The sequence below is a fragment of the Ahaetulla prasina genome, chromosome 7 (genome assembly GCF_028640845.1).
Source record: "Ahaetulla prasina isolate Xishuangbanna chromosome 7, ASM2864084v1, whole genome shotgun sequence".
NCBI classification, from domain to species: Eukaryota; Metazoa; Chordata; class Lepidosauria; order Squamata; family Colubridae; genus Ahaetulla; species Ahaetulla prasina.
In genome coordinates this window covers 78,682,851-78,702,495 of record NC_080545.1, presented here as the reverse complement: position 1 = coordinate 78,702,495, position 19,645 = coordinate 78,682,851, and the positions used below count along the sequence as shown (strand labels likewise).

Genomic DNA, 19,645 nt, shown 5'->3' with positions numbered 1-19,645 from the left:
GCAAGGTGCCATTGCAAGCATTGCAAAAGGCAGCCTTACTCAGAATAGCTTACATCCTGAAACAATACTTTTATCATCAAACATCCACATCTATTTATCCCAGGTCTTTGGGAAGGGTCTTGTAAGGTGGATAAAAATGCCAAATCCAGGCTAAACAGCTGGCTGACTCTGCAATGAGCCATAATTTATTAAATGGAGAACCATTTTCAGATGCTCCTGAATGGTGTCTTCCACATGGGATATGTAGATCAGAAATGCAAAGCTGGCAAACAAGTCTTCTGCTTGGTTTGTCATCGTAGAGAACGGCAACAACTGGCACAAAGCAATTCTGTCATTAAGCGCTGCAGTTGTTAAGTGGTAAATCACTTGACCACAATGGACGTATGACCTTATTTCTCCTTCAGTTGTTAAGTAAAACATCATGTGTGACTGGGATACAGAATTTTACTTCTGCCTTCTCTATCACCTTAGTCTCAAATTAGATAAGGCACTATGTTTCTCAATGTGTAGGGCAGGGGTGTCAAACAAGGTGCTTAAAGCTGGCTCGTGGGGCTGACCTGGAAAATAGCAAAGGAGCGGCCCGCAGTGCCTCTGGCAGCCAAAATGGGTGGTGCCCCCACACACACCCCATTTTGGCCAGCAAAGTGCTGAAGGAGGCCATCCAGGCTGTAAACGGGGCACAGGGGGCCCTCACGCAGGCTCCCCCCGCACCCCATTTTGGCCGGCAGGGGGCTGCAGGAGGTGTTCTTCCCATCTCCCCATCTCCTCCCCCCCCCCCCCGCAGCTGGCCTGCAGAGGACTACAATGTTGATCCGCCCCTTGAAGAAATCCAGTTCGACACCCCTGGTCTAGGGACATTACACATTTGCTAATCAAGACTTTAAGTAAGAAACCATACTGGGCCATCATCCTGCATCAGTGGCTCTTCCCCCTCCAGGATGGTGGGGTTGGGCGAAGCAGTAAGACTGCCTGAGGGAGCAAGGCCAGATGCTTCAGTCACTGCTGGTTCTGTCTTTATGTTGGCTGACGTCAGCTCTGATCCCAGGCACCAGTCTTCATTTTCCAAGTCAGCTGGTGGAGTGAGAAATGAAAACAAAGCACACATTAAGAGCCAGAAATGGACAGATTTCCACAGATATCGAAAGGGGGCCAGGGGGAGGAAACCAGAGAATGCAAATCCAAGCTAAGGAGAAGAGAAGAGAGGAAACATGACCGAGAAAGCATTTAATTCATTAAGCAATGCTTTCTATCTCCTCTTTCAGGCTTTTATTTCAGAGAGAAACCTGGGGCTTTAAACTGCAGCCTCTACACAGCCCTGGGGTGAAGGTGAATTGGCTGAGGACCCAAAATAAGGTAATTACTGAAAATTGCCTAGAAAAAACCTTCAACAAGACTAAACAAGCGATCAGACAAGCAGCCGGAGGTCTGTGTTAAAGCCAACCAAACCACTGCTTAGTTCCCCATCTCTGCCACTTAGGCTGTTCAGCTTCCCTTCAGCTCCTGAGAATTGAAATATTTTAAAACGAAAGATTGTTCTGCTGTCTTAAAATTCTAGTCTCTTCCTTAGAGCTTATTGTGAAAGGAGAAGACAGTGGGGAATAAAACTCATGGAACTGTGAAAGCCTTGGTTGATTTATAAACTATCTTTATTTTATTTTTATTTTAAAAAAGAGAGAGAACGATAAACAAAATCATTGGAAAATAAAGCAATGTGGCCTTAAATGGAAAACAACAACAACAATAATAAATAGAAGTTTAGAAACAGCTGCACAGTAATCAAGATTACTGCAATACAAATCAAGATTTTGTAAAGGCCCTTTTAAAATATATACATTTGCTGAAATATACTGATTTGCTAAATAAGTACATAAATAGCATTTGCTAAATAAATAAGAAAAGATATTCTACAATCTGGCTGGCACAAACAAAATTTTTTTTTTCATAATTTTCCTACCCAACATTTTTTATGGTAATGAGTCTAAAACTGAAGCTGTATCAAACATGTTCAAGGAGAATAAGGTCATTCTTGACATAGTCACAAACCATTGGCAGACTCCTTCCCCAGCCCCCATCTTTCAAAAGCACTGAGACTCCAAATTCCTGAATTTCCAGCCAGCTGTCTGTGGACTAACTGGGCCAAGAAAAGCTAATTTAGGAATTTAAAACAAACGTTGGTGACCAGGGGCTGCGCTCTCTTTGGGGTCATTCCTGAGCCCCCAAGATCAATTTCTGAATTTTTAGCAGTTAATTGATTGATAATGACAATGGATCTTAATATGAGTTTTCTCTGAACAAAAATAAGTAGAATAGGTATGTTAAATCTTCAATAGGTATAGCACATTTTTTACTTTCTTAAAAAGAGACTTTCTCTTAGCATTTTTTTAAAAAAAGGAGACATACCCTTAGCCATTTTTTTCTTTATTTAGAAAGAAACCATTTAAAAAATTTTTTAAAAAGAGAACAGAAGGGCCAAACATTCCACTTTGTCCTCTGTAGGTACATCACTGCATCATCACCTTGTTTACTGCAGCTGATTTTATTTTTAAAAGGGTACAGGTAGTCCTCAGTTTATAACCACAATTGAGCCCAAAATTTTTGTTGCTAAGACAGTTGTTGAACGACTTTTAGCCCATTTTACAACCTTTCTTGCCAGTTATTAAGTGAATCACATCAATTGTTAAGTTAGTAACATGGTCACTAAGTGAATTGGCTTCCCCATTGATTTTGCTTGTCAGAAGGTCGCCAAAGGTGATCACTTGCCCCCAGACTTTGCAACCATCATAAGTATGAGTCAGTTGCCAAGCATCTGAATTTTGATCACATGACTGTGGAGATGTTGTTATGGTTTTAAGTGTGAAAAACGGTTGTAAGTCACTTTTTTCAGTCCTGTTGTAACTTTGAACAGTCGCTAAACGAACGCTTGTAAAACAAGGACTACCTGTACTACACCTAGGAAAAGACTAAAACAGGGGCTTCTAAAAGAGCCAAAATCAGCACCATAAGACTACTAGTGGAGAAGTGCAAAGGAAACTGAACCAAATTGTTGAGAGATGGAGGCCTCCTTTAAGACTTTTAAAATTCTAATTACAATGCTCCTTAACCCATTTCCAGCAACAGCTACTTAGATGCTTCTTGGAGGCCCTTTTGTATATTTCAAATCACCAGCAAGTTATACCGCATCAACTCAAAAATTAAAAACTCCTTTGGATTACAGGTAGTTCTTGACTTACAGTCATTCATTTAGTGACCATGTGAAGTTACAATGGCACTGGGTATGTGTTTACAATGGTTGCAGTGTCATGTAATCGCCATTTGCAACCTTCCCAGCTGGCTTCCAACAAGCAAAGTCAGATTCACTTGGCAATAGCAACAGCACTTTGACTTATATACCACTTTACAGTGCTTTACATCCTTCTCTAAGCAGTTTATAGAGTCAGCATATTGTCCCCAACAATCTGGGTCCTCATTTTACCCACCTCGGAAGAATGGAAGTCTGAGTCAAGCTTGAGCCTGGTGAGATATGAACTGCCAAATTGCAGCCAGCTGGCAGTCAGCTCAAGTAGCCTGCAGTACTGCACTCTTAACCATTGCGCCACCCTGGCTCCTTTAAGTTGTTAGCAGTCACTTAACAACCTCATCATAATTCACTTACCAACCGCAGTAACTTGCTTAATGGTAACAAACAAAGCAAGGGTGAAATGCTCCCGATTCGGACCGGATTGGGCGATTCGGTAGCGATGGGGGCGGGTAGTTCGGAGAACTGGTAGCAAAAATCCCTGCCCCCACCACCCCCGCCAATCGCTCACTCCCCACTTGCCTACTTGGCAGCTTGCTGCTTCTTTTGGGCTCACTCACTTTTCCTGCCTTGCTTCGGCTGCTGCAATCAATTGCATCAGCTAGCAACTCAATGTGCCTGCCTGCAATCCATCTCATCGGTGAGCAACTCAATCTCCCTGCCTTGTTCCTTCAATTGGGTAAGTAACTGGGGGGGGGGGAGCTTTAAAAAATAGTTAATTGGGGGGTGGAGCTTTTTTTTTTTAGACATAGCAATTTAAAGTTAAGGAAGTTTTAAATTTAGCTGCTTTTATCTAAAAATATACATAAAATAAAATAATAAAATCTTTGTGCAGCTTTCTGAGATTTGATGTTTCTGTAGTGTTTCACTCTAACTATCTCACAAAGCTGTATGTGGCATTTTGCGTGTGTGTGAGTCAGTTGTGTTGTGTTGTGTTGTGTGTGTGTAAAGTGTGAAAGTTGGTTTTTGAGCTTTTTGTGGCTGTGTGAGGTTCCTGCTTGTTGCAGGAGCCATTTTGGGTGAAGTGCAGCTGCTTTTACATTGTGTGTGAGTCTGTTGTGTTGTGTTGTGTTGTGTTGTGTTCTATTGTGTGTGTGTGTAAAGTGTGAAAGTTGGTTTTTGGTACCTCTTATTGTTTTGTGTACTTTGTTTATTATTTTTATTATTTATTGTTATTGGCCACGCCCACCCAGTCACCCGACCACCAAGCCATGCCCACCAATTAAGCCACGCCCATAGAACCAGTAGGGAAAAGTTTTAGATTTCACCCCTGAAACAAAGTCGTAAAATTGGGCGGCACTCATTGAATATCCGCCTTGCTTAGCAGACCAGAAATTCTGGTCCCAAATGTAAGTCAAGGATTATCTGTATTGAGGAATCTTAGGTCTCTATGACTTTCTCTGTGTGCATCGTTTCAGACCCATGTCATGATTGCTTGCTGCTTATCCTCTTCAACAACTTCTCTTTGGTAAAATGATACAGAGCTGATGGACTGAGTCAACTTTCTTAAAGAGAGGAGATATTTATTGCCGCAGAATGCAATTACCAAGAGATCTGTCCACAAGAGGAGAGGGGGGGAAAACTAAATTTGAGAGGAAAGCCTCTTGCAGCCTTCTATTTCTGCAGCCTTCAATTCAGCAACAGGAAGGTGACAGAGGGACTTTGTACATTTGATGCTAGTAATTACCCCATGGGTATAATTTTAAAACGTCTCCCATTGGCAAGGGAAGATATAATTTGAATTACATTGGCCGAGCCAAGAAAAATTACAAGCAAACATAAATATGTAGAGTACATCCTGTAATCAGACACTTCAAAACAGTAATCTAAGCTGTGCCAAGAAGGATCAACATGAGGAAAAAAAACTGCATTAAGTGGGAAAAACAGGACTCACAGGGCTTATGCATAAGAGATTCTTGACCCATTAAAAACGTACACAACTTATCTCAAAACTGAGAAAGGCATATTATTCTGTAAACGTCTGGCATTAGAAACAGAAATTATCCCTCACAGAACTACAACCCACGGGCAGATTCTACTCACAGGTTACTCACAGCAAAGCACGCATAATCCCCTCTTTTATTGCTTCTGTAATACTAGCTCACTCTCTTACTCTACCAGGTGAGAGACTGGTATTCATGTATGAATTAGTTTCCTTTCAGAGTTTGCCCAGAGTCAGGGGTTTGTCTGCTCCCTCACCTCCTTCCTTTTGCTCTAATTACACAGATACTGAAAGGCACGCTTTGCTCTCAACAAAGAAGCTTCTATGCAACGGTCAAACACTAGAATCTTTTTTCCGACAGGCAGAGTGGAATGATTAAATGGAAAGGAAAAGGGGTGGGTGGGAATGAGAAGCAGGAGAGAAGCTCAAGGATTATATGTGCAAGAAAAATTGTGAAGAGCTTTTTGTTTAGCAGGGCGGTCACCAGTTTCATGATCCAAGGTTCAGACTGCGTAAGAGTCCAGCTCTCATAGAAATTTGTTTTCCATAGTAGATCCCGGTTCTCAAAGGACTGAGTAAAGAGTTTCCAAACATATGTAGAAGGCCTCGCTCGCTCACTCGCTTTAACACTGGGTTTGTAGCCAAAGGCCTACATTCCAGGAAAATTACTTCTCACTTTAGAATCCAGCCATTGTGAGAAGTTTTAGATCCAAATGTATTTTATTCTTTATACTGTTTCCATCTTCCCTTAAAATATTAACAGAATCTACAACGGTCTCAGAATCAGTGTTTCCACTAGATGATTGACAGTCAAGCTGAAACTAAGTTCATCAATTAAAATTAGCAAAATTCCTCAAAACCCCCCCCCCCGTTACCCAGACCTAATCCACATATCAAGGGATAAGGTCTGCAAACACAGTGTTAATTAAATTAGGTCTCCCAACTGAACTGCATGTTCACAAGAATACACACTTACATATTCATACACACACACACACAGAATCAGCATGTATACACTTCCACACCCCGGGCAAGGTCACCTAAAAAATCTGCTTCTGTACCCCATTTCTCTGCAGTTAAGTTAGTAACACAGCCGTAACGACTATGTTACTAACTTAACAACATCAATGATTCACTTAACAACTGTGGCTAGAAGTGTCGTAAAATAGGGTAAAACTCTCTTAACAAATGTCTCACTTAACAATAGAAATTTTGGGCTCAATGTGGTTGTAAGTCAAGGACTACCTGTACTTTTTAAATCTTTTATTACTGGTAGATGTAAATTACTCAGAGCCTTCAGGAATCTAATGGTACATAAATAAAAAGCAGCCACAGTAAACCAACAAAAAAAAAGTTGTAGTAAATAAACAAAAAACAAACTAACAATTTGGGAATCATCTTTTACTGCATTTTTTAAAACTGCCAACAAATACAAGATTAAAATATATGCAACAAAATATCACAGACTCAATAGGTTTCAAATGCAAAGAGTGAGATAATCAAGATATATCTGCCTGGTGCCAGTATTTATTATTCTGATGCCAAAGACAGTTTTATTTTCCAACATTTAACAAATTATTATTTGCATTGTATCACAACTTACTATTTCTTTTTTTTAAAAAAATATATTAATTGCATTCTAGGGAAGATAGCTTTAAGGTGTTACATAAATACATATATTGAGCCAAATTAGAATTTTACAAATTGGCAATCTCCACTTGAGGAGAAAAAAACATTCACGGTGAGTATGATCAATTTTATTTCTAATTTAATAAAATCTCTGGAGTGCTTTTTACAACAAAAGCAATTCATATGAAAGATGGGGTTCCCTTCAAATATTCAAATAAACCTTAGCAAAGTAAAGTTTACAGAGTAACATGAAACTGGTATAACCTTAAATGAATTCTAGTAATGCTGATATATCCATGATACAGATTTCTGGGTCTGACAAAAATATATTTAATGGAGGATTCTTTTCTTAAACACATCACCACAGAATGATGCAATAGTCAGTAATTTACTTTCTGACTAATTCCCTGGTTTCAAATTCCAGTTTATGCTAACCGGAATGAAATACAGCTGGGTGACATACTTAACTTTAGAAAAGCTTCAGATTCTAGTTAAAAAGCTGTTGGGAATAAGGATAAAATGGGATCATGCCCATTCATTTTAACTTTTCTTTTAGTTTGTCACTCAAATTCATTATAAGGAAACCTTTATTTTAAGCTAGAACTGTTCTTCCTATGTCTTTGTAAAGAAAGCAAAATGATAGAAAGAATGTGACTGATTCCAGTTATATCTCAAGGACGCTTAAAAAGATTAATTCAGGGAAATACTGTAAGTGTGATATACAGATGGTCCTTGACTTACAAACACAATTGAGTCCAAAATTTCTGTTAGCAGGACAGTTTATGGAGATTCTCAAGTCACCCAGGTCATAGTTGTCCCAAAGGTGCTTTTGGACTTCGTTCTTTTTCTTTGAAGACGTTTCGCTTCTCATCCAAGAAGCTTCTTCAGCTCCAGCTTCTTCAGACTGGGTGGTGGATGATGGGGAATGTAAGGATTTATACTCCTTGCAGAGTATAAATTTATAACATAAATATAAAATAAATATATAAATATATAAAATGCAGAGCTATCTGCAAGGAGTATAAATCCTTACACTCCTCACCATCCAGTCACAGCTGAAGAAGCTTCTTGGATGAGAAGCGAAACCTCTTCAAAGAAAAAACAGAAAGTCCAGTTGCCTCTTGAAAAAGCACCTTTGGGATAGCAGGACAGTTGTTAAGTTAGTTTTGCCCCATTTTACAACCTTTCTTGTCACACTTGTTAAGCAAGGCACTGCAACTGTTAAGTTAGTAACATGGTTGTAATGTGAATCTGCTTTCCCCATTGATTTTGCTTGGCAGAAGGTCGCCAAAAGGGATCACATGATCCTGGGACACTGTAACCGTCATACATGAGTCAGTTGCCAAGTGCTTGAATTTTGATCATACGACCATGGGGATGATGCAATGGTCATAAGTGCGAAAAATGGTTGTAAATTGTTTTTTTCAGTGCCGTTGTTAATTTTGAAGGATCTCTAAATGAAAAGCAGTTAAGTTGAGGACTGCCTGTATAAATGTGTGTTGTCTGTACATGTACACATTTGTATATATGTAACAATACTTGTGAATGCCATGTGTATGATTAACATTATCTGATTTTTTCCCCACAAGTAGGATATGACTTCAGAGGCCATACTTTCTTGGGGGGAAAAATAACAGACAACCCTGAAAAGGGGGCAAATCTGAAAAAAGGTTCATAAGGATAAACATATGTTTATTGTTTTGCTTAATTATTTAAATAAATTAAATAAATCTCAAGGGTAGCTTTCTGAAGTAAAAGGGCTGTTCTCCATCATAAGAAACATGTGAGAACTGTAGATGTGACTCAAGGATCAGGCGTCCAGTCTGCAATTGTATTAATATACTTCTGCTTTGGAAGAGTCAGGAAGTGGTGTCTACTTGCAAGCAAAAGCAAAACAAGTATCCTGTGACAGTGATCTTGGCAACTTTCCCTTGACAAAATGTCAGTCTGGCTTAAAGCCTGACTTGGATTGCTTATACGTGTCAAGAAACTTGCTATGGCAAATCGCAAAGCTTTCCTGACGTGCTCCCGAGTTGCCATAAGCAGGGGGATGGGAATCACGCCTTGCAGTTGCATCAAGAAATTCACACCTCAATCAAAACAAGACATAGCCTAACTAGCCAAAGTCAGGGTCATCTCCACAGAGACCCGCAACGTTTGGAAGGGAGTCACTTTTTTAATTTTATTATTTATTTATTTGTCAAATATGTACGAGATAACAGGTATAAGTATAAACATGATTATGAATACAGGATAAGGATAGGAATAAATGGGGACAGTAGGACAGGGACAGTAGGACAGGGACAGTAGGCATGTTGGTGCGCTTATGCACGCCCCTTACAGACCTCTTAGGAATGGGGTGAGGTCAATAGTAGACAGTCTAAGGTTAAAGTTATGGGGGTTTTAGGAAGTAACCACAGCGTCAGGTAGTGCATTCCAGGCATTGACCACTCTGTTGCTGAAGTCGTATTTTCTGCAATCGAGTTTGTATCTATTGTGTGCTCGTTTATTATTGTGGTTGAAGCTGAAGTAGACATTGACAGGTAGGACACTGTAGCAGATAATTTTGTGTACTACGCTTAGGTCAGACCAAAGGTGGCATAGTTCTAAATTGTCTAATCCCAAAATTTCAAGCCTGGTGGCATAAGGTATTCTGTTGCAAGAAGAGGAGTGGACGACTCTTTTCGTGAAATACCTCTGGACTCGTTCAATTATATTAATGTCCAATATACAATGCCTGTATATTCTTTCCTAGGATATAGCTTCTTTTCCAAGGGGGGATGCCTGTCAGGCCTGGAAACCATACTAGACTTTAGGGTTCCAGACGCTGCCACATTTTTCTCCTGAGGGGAAGAAGGGGGACTGAGGGGTATGGTAACATTCTTCAAGCGGTCAAGGTCGGATGGTGTTCACATCTGCAGGAAGAGTGGCGAGAAGATATTCGAATGAACTGGGAGAACGTGGGACCATGTGGCCATCAAAGGGGTCAGGGGGGTGGGACTCTTGGGGGTTGTATAACTGGGAAAAGAATCCGGAAGTTCAGTTTTGGAATTTCACTCATCGTGTGCCAGTTTCCTCATGCTAGTAAAGAACTCTGAAAAACAATGGCTTCTGAGGGTTTTTTTATGCAGAAGAGGTTCTTCTGGAACCTTGACAGCGGGTTCCAGGCAAATGAGCTGTATTCGAGAATTGGTCTAGCAAATGTTTTGTGTGCCCTAGTTTGCGGTACAATATTACCGGAGAAGAAGCTTCGCAAGGTTAGGTTAACAACACTTAATGCCTTCTTGGCAAAGTTGTTGCAGTGAGCTCTGGCACTTAGATCATTTGAGATGAGTACTCCAAGGTCCTTGACAGAATGAAGGTTGTCTACAAGGTCATATCTGCCCAACTTGTATTTGATGTTCTGATTTTTTTTGGCCAATGTATAAGACAGAGCATTTGTTGGTTGATATTTGTTGGAGTTGCCAATTGTTTGACCATTCTTACATATAGTCAAGGTCTCTTTGTAGAGCAGCAACTTCTATGATCCGCGAAATTGCTTCATTGGGGAATGTGACTGGTGACACACTCCAGGGGAGGGGGAAACAGGGTCAGAGGCAAGGCGCAAATTGGGTGAAGCCAGAGTTGCCTTCACCTAGGTCATGCCAACATGGCACTCCTAATAAACAACTGGAATTTTCTTGCTAAATGGCTTGAGACTCTTAATTTTATTAGGGCATTGGTCAGAACCCTGACAAACGATTACACTCCACTGCAATATGAATTAAGATTCCTTTCCAATGGCTATTTTCTTTTAAAGTGGAAACCTTAGTTATGTTAGAGAAACTGAAACTATATGAAGGGGGAAGAAAAAAAACGGCATTGTTTTATTCCAGCTCTTATCCAATTTTATCTCAGCAGGCTTGATAAGCAGGCATCAGCGCTTAAAACAGTAAAAAAATCATTAATGATTCACCAGAGGTATGAGTAACTCTAAGTCTTGGAATCCCCAAGATCTTAAATATAACTGTCTATTTTCAATAGAAAAAAAAACATATTAATTATAACCGATTGATAATGAGAGAAACACACAGACACAGCATCATGTGAATTCTCAGGTCCACCTGATTGCAATTTCTTTTGGGATTTTCAGTTTGGGAAAAAAAATGAAACGGAAGCTGTCATGCTAGAAAGCAAAGCAGTCTTGCATAACAGGAATGCTTTCAAGTTCTGCATAGGCTCAGTAACATTCTTTAAGAAATAAAAATGATAACTCTATACTTCATTCGAAATATGTCCAAATGCCCAGAAAAATGTCAGAGGTCACCTGAGGTAATAGGAGTGGCAGGAAGCAACCTCTCCAGCTTGTCTTCATCAATGGATGGGCTATGATTGGCCATCCTCAGAATGGCAGCCATTTTGTGAATGTGTACTGCCCCCTCTCTATGAAAACAACTTTGTGAGAGCACTAAAGAGATGTAGGTGATATGGGGCCAGGAGGGTTGATTGTCTGGAACATGAATACTTCAATGTTCAAGTTGTAGATTTACTTCTATAAAAAGATATGATTTAATTCTCCGTCTACATTTAGGCCTTCACTTAAGACCTTTTATATTTGCTGAGATTATGAATTCCTATTTTTTTTTTTAAAAATCATTCTCACATATTTTTACTCATTCAAGAAAGAAAACATGTCATGAATTATCACTTGAAAATGGTAAGGATAATAAGTTACTTTTAGAATGTGTGAATTAATTTGTTGGCAGGGTGTTAAGGGAGATCCAATTAAATAAATGCATATCAAAGTGATTTTCCGCAGCATATATGGTCACAGCTAGAACAATGGTCATATAAAAGAAATCTTCCACCTCTCTTTGGTGCGCAGAATCGTTTTGGAACCAAGCAGGTTTCTAAAATAAACAGGGATCTCATTTTCTGCAGATATGACCACCAGAGGCTAATGGCAGTTTGCAATATTTGACTTTATTTACAATTATATAAATTGAATACAGCTTCAGTTTTTCAAAATATTCAAACCTACTATCTATGGATTGTCTGAGCAATGCACTGGAAAACAGTAACCATTTTTTTCATTATTTTTTCCCCCCTGACAACAGCATCCTTTGGAAATGTCTGAAATCCTAAGATATTCACACCCCATTGCCTACTTCAAGATTCTAGACAGGTTACACCTCCATCCTTTATAAGGTAGGTAAAATGAGGACCCAGATTGTTGGGGGCAATAAGCTGACTTTGTATATAAACATACAAATAGGATGAAGACTATTGCTAACATAGTGTAAGCCGCCCTGAGTCTTCGGAGAAGGGCGGGATATAAATGCAAATAATAATAAAAAGGCAACCAATAGTGGGAGTCTTATTTCCAGAAGCTGGTTAGCAAAATTCATTACACTCTTTTACCTTCATTGAAATTGTCATCAGCTGAAATATGGGTCAATGGCGACTGCGGCCGAGAGTCCCCACAAAGGGAATAGCTATGCTCTGCCTGGATGAGGGGAGCTGGGGAAACTGGTGATAACTCCACTTCCATCATCTCATTTTTCTCAGACAGGAAGGGATCGTTCAAGAGCTGTCCCAAAACATCCTGGGAAAAGTCATCAAGGAGTTCTGTGAAGGGCTGTAAGAAAGGGAAAGAAGCAAAGAAAGAATTTAATAAAAACTCTAAGTCATACTTGACATTGGTTCCACCCAATGATCAGTAACAAAATAACAGAACCAGCATTAATCACTCTCTCTATTCAAAGAGTCTTCAATACCAGATCTTCAATTTGGGAGATTTTTCAATTCCATCTTCTCATTAACTGTCATGAAATAGCTTCAATTTCATCATGCCCTTGTCCTCACCACATGTTTAGGGATATAACAATTGTTGTGCAACATCAGATCTACAAAAGGAAGTTCATGGGTGGGGAGACACTTTCCCTGCTCTTTATAATCAACTTGAAGCTCATAATGTGAGCACAGGCCACTTTCAATCATGGGGCTCTTTTGAGTATACAACAATAAGGATAGAATCAACACCAAAGGGAACTACAACAATATTCATTTACCAATGTGAAATCATGATTCTTGATTTGGTATTCTAATAATTTACTAGCCTGATCACACAAAAACATTTCCGTATATTTCTAGCTTATTAACGTAAAGCCACATAGCAAAAAATGGATTCCTGGTAGCACATTCAGTGAGGTACGAACAGTCTCTCTCTGTATTCATATTATGTATTCATGTAGGTTATCATCATGATTGAAGCAGGACTTTTCCTTTTTTTCAACACTATGGCTACACCAAATATGCCCTTCCCAAAAATTTCATAGACCTTTAGAAAGATTTCTAAACATAGACATTAAAGGCCCATTTAGCAGGGGCAGGCAATGCTACTGTATAATTACGTTGTTTTTTTCAATCCCATTCTCAATCTGCATACTTTGGACTCATACTTGCAACAATTTAAAAACATTTAATGCCAAAGATCATCACATCTTATGATAACTGAAAATATGTGTTCACAAGATGTTCTATGAAGTACTTCACTTTATCAATTTATAAGACAATTTATGGGAAGAGTCAAGTTCCAGCAGTTCAGGAGAGAGCAGAACATCCTCTCCATCCAGATTTGATAGCAACTGTTTCACTATGCTACCAATTCAGTCTATTTTGTAGAAACTGGAATCTGGGTAGTTTTCAAACATATGTAATTCCAATATCTTATACCCACATGCCAAACTCTACAGTATTTTTTCAGCTTTATGTTACACTAAATACAGTAGTATACACTTTCTCTGTATTTAATTTCTGAACACTTCACTTACACGTGTGCATATTTGTCTGTCTATGAATGCAACTAATCAAGGGATGTTGATTATTGAGAGTGCACGGCTATAACTTTCCCCACGACAATAATAAAATGGTTATTTTCTTTATTTTGGTGAGGAGAACTAGAAAGGAAATGCAAGGAAGCAGGCTTTGTCAAAATATAAAGAAAAGTTCCCTAATAGCAAGAATTGTTCAATAACGAAGCAGCTATTTTCATTGGAGTTTACAGCAAACAGCAGAAATGGCTATAGAAGAGGAATGCTCTAGAAACTACTAGATGCTCTCCAGATACTTTTTAAGTAATTATTAAATTCGGTGTAGCGTTGAAATACAAATATTGCAAAATAAACTCAGGAAAACCCTGTGACAAATGCTAAACATGTTATTTTAATTTGAACAAAATGAAGCAATTTTCAACACTGCCCAAAAACAGCTCTGTGGGAAATGAAAAAGAATGAATAAGTATACGTCACCCAACTAAGGGATGCAGAACCCTGTATGATATGTTGTTAAAGCACATATATTTTCAGAGGCACTGTATCTTTCAAGACTTACATTCTCTAAGCATGGGAGGATGGACATTTTCATCTTCAGCTGTAGGAAAAAACATGTTTTTCCAGTATTTTCTGGAATGAGTGTTCCATAAAGAAAACACGCTTATCACAATAGCCAAGAGTAGCTTACTTTATGTGAAAACAAAGCACAAATGACAGTTTCCTCCACACTGTTGTGTGCCTATGCTCATAAAGAACCATTAAGACAGTCTACAGTAGCAACACACTATATTTGTTATGTTGATAATAAACTCATTGGTAATTGTGTATATTTGTTCGAAGGTAGTTACTGTCTAATGATTTCTAAACTGCTAAATCTAACTGTGCCCCGTGCTACTTTTTTTAATGGAAAGGGGATTTATCAGCTTCTCAGAGCACTGGACTATAATTTATGCCACTTACTCTCTGAACCACCCTTAAAAGTAAAGTCCAGTTCATCTTTTAGTGATATAATTAATATACCCGTATAGTTTTCTTGATAACAATACAGAACTTGTTTGTCACTGCCTTCCCCTGGGAGGTGGCTTAACAAATAAAAGAAAGTACAATAAGGAAGAAGCATTTTGTGAGCAAACTAATGTAAATGCCCTTATGAAAGCTCACAAATTTACAATAAGGAGTTGAATAACAAGTGTGTTTAGCATAGAATGCAAAATAAATACATCTCGTGCAAGACAACCGAAACCTGTTTCAGGATCTGCCCATAATCCATCCATCCATCTCTCTCTCTCACACACACACACAAACACACACACACACACCACAACACCAAGCCTTTCAAATTCACAAGAGGACAGCAGTAAGCACTGATATCTTTGTCTCATTGTGGCATGCAGAAGAACAGCATACAAGTATGTCAACAAAGAATAATTGCTGCATATAGATGAGCAGAGATTAACGCCAAACACTAGACCAACAAGAAGCCAACAATACCGTAATCAAGGAACTGTCAAAAAAGCTAACGGCAAACAATAGCCCAATCAAACAACCACCACTCATAAAATGACAGCAAACCCCAGTCCCTACTAGCACTGATGATGTTACCTGGTTTGGTTAATGAAATATCTGCAAGAAAACAACTATTGTCAGAGAGTCCAAGGGTTCTACATATAGAATCTTTACCCACCAGCAGAAATTAAATACGACCCGATGCTGCAAAACGTGCCATAACTTAGTACTCTGTGTGAAACAGGCCACTGTGGCTTATTCAACAGATTATGATTAAATCTATGGTTTAGGTCCCTATGATTATGCTGCAACTTCTTCATTTGAATAGCTATTGGCTAGGTTTTATATGGCTGATGTTAATAGTAAACATCTGCCATATAATTTCTATATACATTATATACATCTAATCATCAATAGCCTTATCTATATTTTGTTTTCTATTTCTATTGATTATCCATGTTTTTATGGTTGCCCTAAATTTATCTTGTTTTTCTTCTTTATTTTATTGTTCATGTATATAAAGGCTTAAAGCAACTTTCTTAAAATGCAAACAGGGTAGTAAAGTCAGGAGTATTTCTATTCCCTGCAACAAAACTATGCTAATCAGGTGCCATAGAGAATTTGGGAACAAAAATTCAAAATGGAGCAATCAATACAAATGCCAAATTGGGACACTCATAGCAGAAATAACAATAGAGCATATACTTATTATTACATAAAATTAGCCATTGGAATAAACTTACAACAGGAGAGTAACTGAAAGTTTTGGTCTGATACTTAGTGTTATCAAACAACAGGTAGCTTTCTCTAATAGCCCAGTGGTAGGTAGGTAATAATACATGAGCGTATATGGCTTCAATTACAGTAATATCTGAGAATATTCATTTAAAACAAGCACTATATTTTAGAATAGTCTACATAATGAATTATGAACATATTTGCCATTGCATCCTATTCTGAGACAATTAAAGTACTCAGCACAGGGGTGAAATCTACTTATCTTACTTACCGGTTCGGAAGTGCATGCGCCACGCGCACGTGCTCGCTTGCACGCATCACATTCACACACAGATCTTCTGCGCATGCGCAGAAGGTAAAAAACACATTACTTCTTGGTTAAAACCAGGAAGTAATGACATCTGGGCGGGTGGGCACATCTTCATTCTGCCATCGCTACCAGATTGCTGAACTATTGGCCACGATCACTACTAGATCAAGTGATCCGATCCAATCCGGGAGCATTTCACCCCTGACTCAGCAGTTGAAATATTATATTTTTAGTTTTATGTTTATGTTGAGCTGCTAAGTTAGCAACACTATTAACTAAGTTTGATTGGAGGCCAGGCTAACCCTGTCAGCAATTAAGTCCCGTTTTCCCTGAAAGCTTGGATTTCTATTTTCTTCAAACTGGGAAACTAGCTTCAATTCGTAATTTCAAACCTTAGTTTTTTAGAAGGATTGGATTTTCCAAATTAAAACATAATGAAAATTTGTGATTATTTAACGTAGGAAATCTTAAATGGATTGTTCATGTATATAAAGGCTTAAAGCAACTTTCTTAAAATGCAAACAGGGTAGTAAAGTCAGGAGTATTTCTATTCCCTGCAACAAAACTATGCTAATCAGGTGCCATAGAGAATTTGGGAACAAAAATTCAAAATGGAGCAATCAATACAAATGCCAAATTGGGACACTCATAGCAGAAATAACAATAGAGCATATACTTATTATTACATAAAATTAGCCATTGGAATAAACTTACAACAGGAGAGTAACTGAAAGTTTTGGTCTGATACTTAGTGTTATCAAACAACAGGTAGCTTTCTCTAATAGCCCAGTGGTAGGTAGGTAATAATACATGAGCGTATATGGCTTCAATTACAGTAATATCTGAGAATATTCATTTAAAACAAGCACTATATTTTAGAATAGTCTACATAATGAATTATGAACATATTTGCCATTGCATCCTATTCTGAGACAATTAAAGTACTCAGCACAGGGGTGAAATCTACTTATCTTACTTACCGGTTCGGAAGTGCATGCGCCACGCGCACGTGCTCGCTTGCACGCATCACATTCACACACAGATCTTCTGCGCATGCGCAGAAGGTAAAAAACACATTACTTCTTGGTTAAAACCAGGAAGTAATGACATCTGGGCGGGTGGGCACATCTTCATTCTGCCATCGCTACCAGATTGCTGAACTATTGGCCACGATCACTACTAGATCAAGTGATCCGATCCAATCCGGGAGCATTTCACCCCTGACTCAGCAGTTGAAATATTATATTTTTAGTTTTATGTTTATGTTGAGCTGCTAAGTTAGCAACACTATTAACTAAGTTTGATTGGAGGCCAGGCTAACCCTGTCAGCAATTAAGTCCCGTTTTCCCTGAAAGCTTGGATTTCTATTTTCTTCAAACTGGGAAACTAGCTTCAATTCGTAATTTCAAACCTTAGTTTTTTAGAAGGATTGGATTTTCCAAATTAAAACATAATGAAAATTTGTGATTATTTAACGTAGGAAATCTTAAATGGATTGTGCTGAGAAGAGAGAAAGATGTAACTAGAATATAAAACATGAGCATAAAGTTCATATGTATTTCAAATTTATAGGCATATGCCAATGCTAGAAAAGGAGGACTAATTACCTATCAACAACACTCTAATCTTAAATTGTACTATTTTGCAAATTATAAATTAAACTGTTTAATTTAATTTAAATTAAATTAAACTGTCTAAATCCTCCTCTCTTCCAACTTCAACCCCAGGAATCATTAGCAATTGCCCTGAGAGAAGGGTCCCTGAAAAAGAAAATAAAAAAAGACCTCCCTCAAAACCATCTCAACAGGATTTTCTCTCTCCCCTTACTACCCGGGGCTATTACCACCAATAGTCCAGGCCAGGGGAATAAATCCTAAAAATGTCATTTGTTAAAATAATATGCATTATTTATTTTTAATTTAAATATTGCTTTGGGAAGGTATTTTAAAATCTGCTTTTCCAAATAACAAGCCAAATGAAAAACAGGGATCTCTCAGTGTTCTAACAGAAACACTATGGTAATCAGAATTTAGCTAAAATCAACCATGAAAATGCCCTTTAGTGTTTAACATCTGTGAAGCCTTTTTAAAAACCAACACAAATGGGAAACCTCCTGAGACAGAAACAGAATGAAAAGATATCGCTCACATAGCGATGTGGAGATAAAATTCTCTTGGTTTAGAATCCTGATGCCCAGCACACAACAAAGTTCTGTCTAGTTTTCATTAATATTCTACTGAAGTTCAATTTCGGAATCTAGAAAGGTTGGCATCTTGGAGTTATTTTTCCAAGGCTGGATTCTACAGCAGAGGTAAAGCAACTTCATATTCTGTGAAGAAAATTAGAATGTTTCTCCAAATATTCCTTTTTACCATCTCTAAATTCACTGGACAGATAAATGTCAAAAGATATGACTTGTAAGTGAGATGCTGCTACATATTCCCCTGACATGTTCACTGAAGATATTGATGATGAAGTATTAACAGCCTGCCTCATTCCAGGGAAAAAGTGAAAAGTATACAGTACGTGCAATTGCTGACGCAAATGCATGATTCAAATGAACCGTGAGCTAGACAGATGTATGGCCTTTATAAAGCAAAGGTAAGAGCATGATAAATGCATCCACATCCAGCTTGCAAATGTCATTAAAAGTAAAAGCAGTAAACAAATTCCAGTATCAGAATAATATCACAGCAGGAGGTCTGGATCACCTCAAGCCACTATTTACACAAAATCACGAGCTAAAGTCCAGGTCATTTTAAACCACGACTGCCAGCTGTGAAATTGTGAATTAATTTTCCTAGTATCAAAACATCCAATTTATACAATCCAGTCAAATCAACAATCTGAGCAGGCATGAAACTCTTGAAGGCTTTGCATGAGGCCTCTGAAGACTTTCAGATGTTACAAAATTCTACTTTTAATAAGACATGAAAGAAAACCTTTAAAATGGCTAACCAGGAAATTAGTAACACTGTATTAACTAGATTTAATTTTTTAATTAAATATAAATGAAACTGAACTTAATTTCTGTCCTGGCCTCAACCACTTTCTTTGAAATATAGTCCATCATCCATTGAGACACTTGTACACCCCATACCTAGAGGTGATGAATTAATGGTGATGAATTGCATTAATTGAAATTCCTAGAACAGGGGTGTCAAACTCAAGCCCTAGGGGGCGGATCCGGGCCACAGGGTGCTTAGATCTGGATCACGGAGCCACCCTAGAAACAGCAAAGGACCGGCCCGGGGGGGCTTCTGCCAGTGAAAACAGAGCTTGGGAGAGCCGAAAGTGGCCCTCCCGAACTCCGTTTTCCTTGGCAGAGGTTTGCAGGAGGTAGTCGCAGCCAAAAACAGAGCTCGGGAGCCCGTTTTCACTTGCAAAGCACTTGGGCCACCACAGGTGCCCAT

General features: G+C 38.5%; 1 protein-coding gene across 1 annotated transcript in view; it reads right to left on the bottom strand.

Moving 5' to 3' along the window:
* CREB3L2 (cAMP responsive element binding protein 3 like 2) overlaps positions 1–19,645 on the bottom strand; it is a 75,742-nt gene that overhangs the window by 19,336 nt on the left and 36,761 nt on the right. The window contains exons 2-3 of the mRNA XM_058190103.1: positions 12,267–12,483; positions 899–1,071 (exon numbers count right to left, since the gene is read on the bottom strand). Coding sequence (XP_058046086.1) covers positions 899–1,071; positions 12,267–12,483 — 390 coding nt within the window. The remainder of the gene's footprint in view (positions 1–898; positions 1,072–12,266; positions 12,484–19,645) is intronic.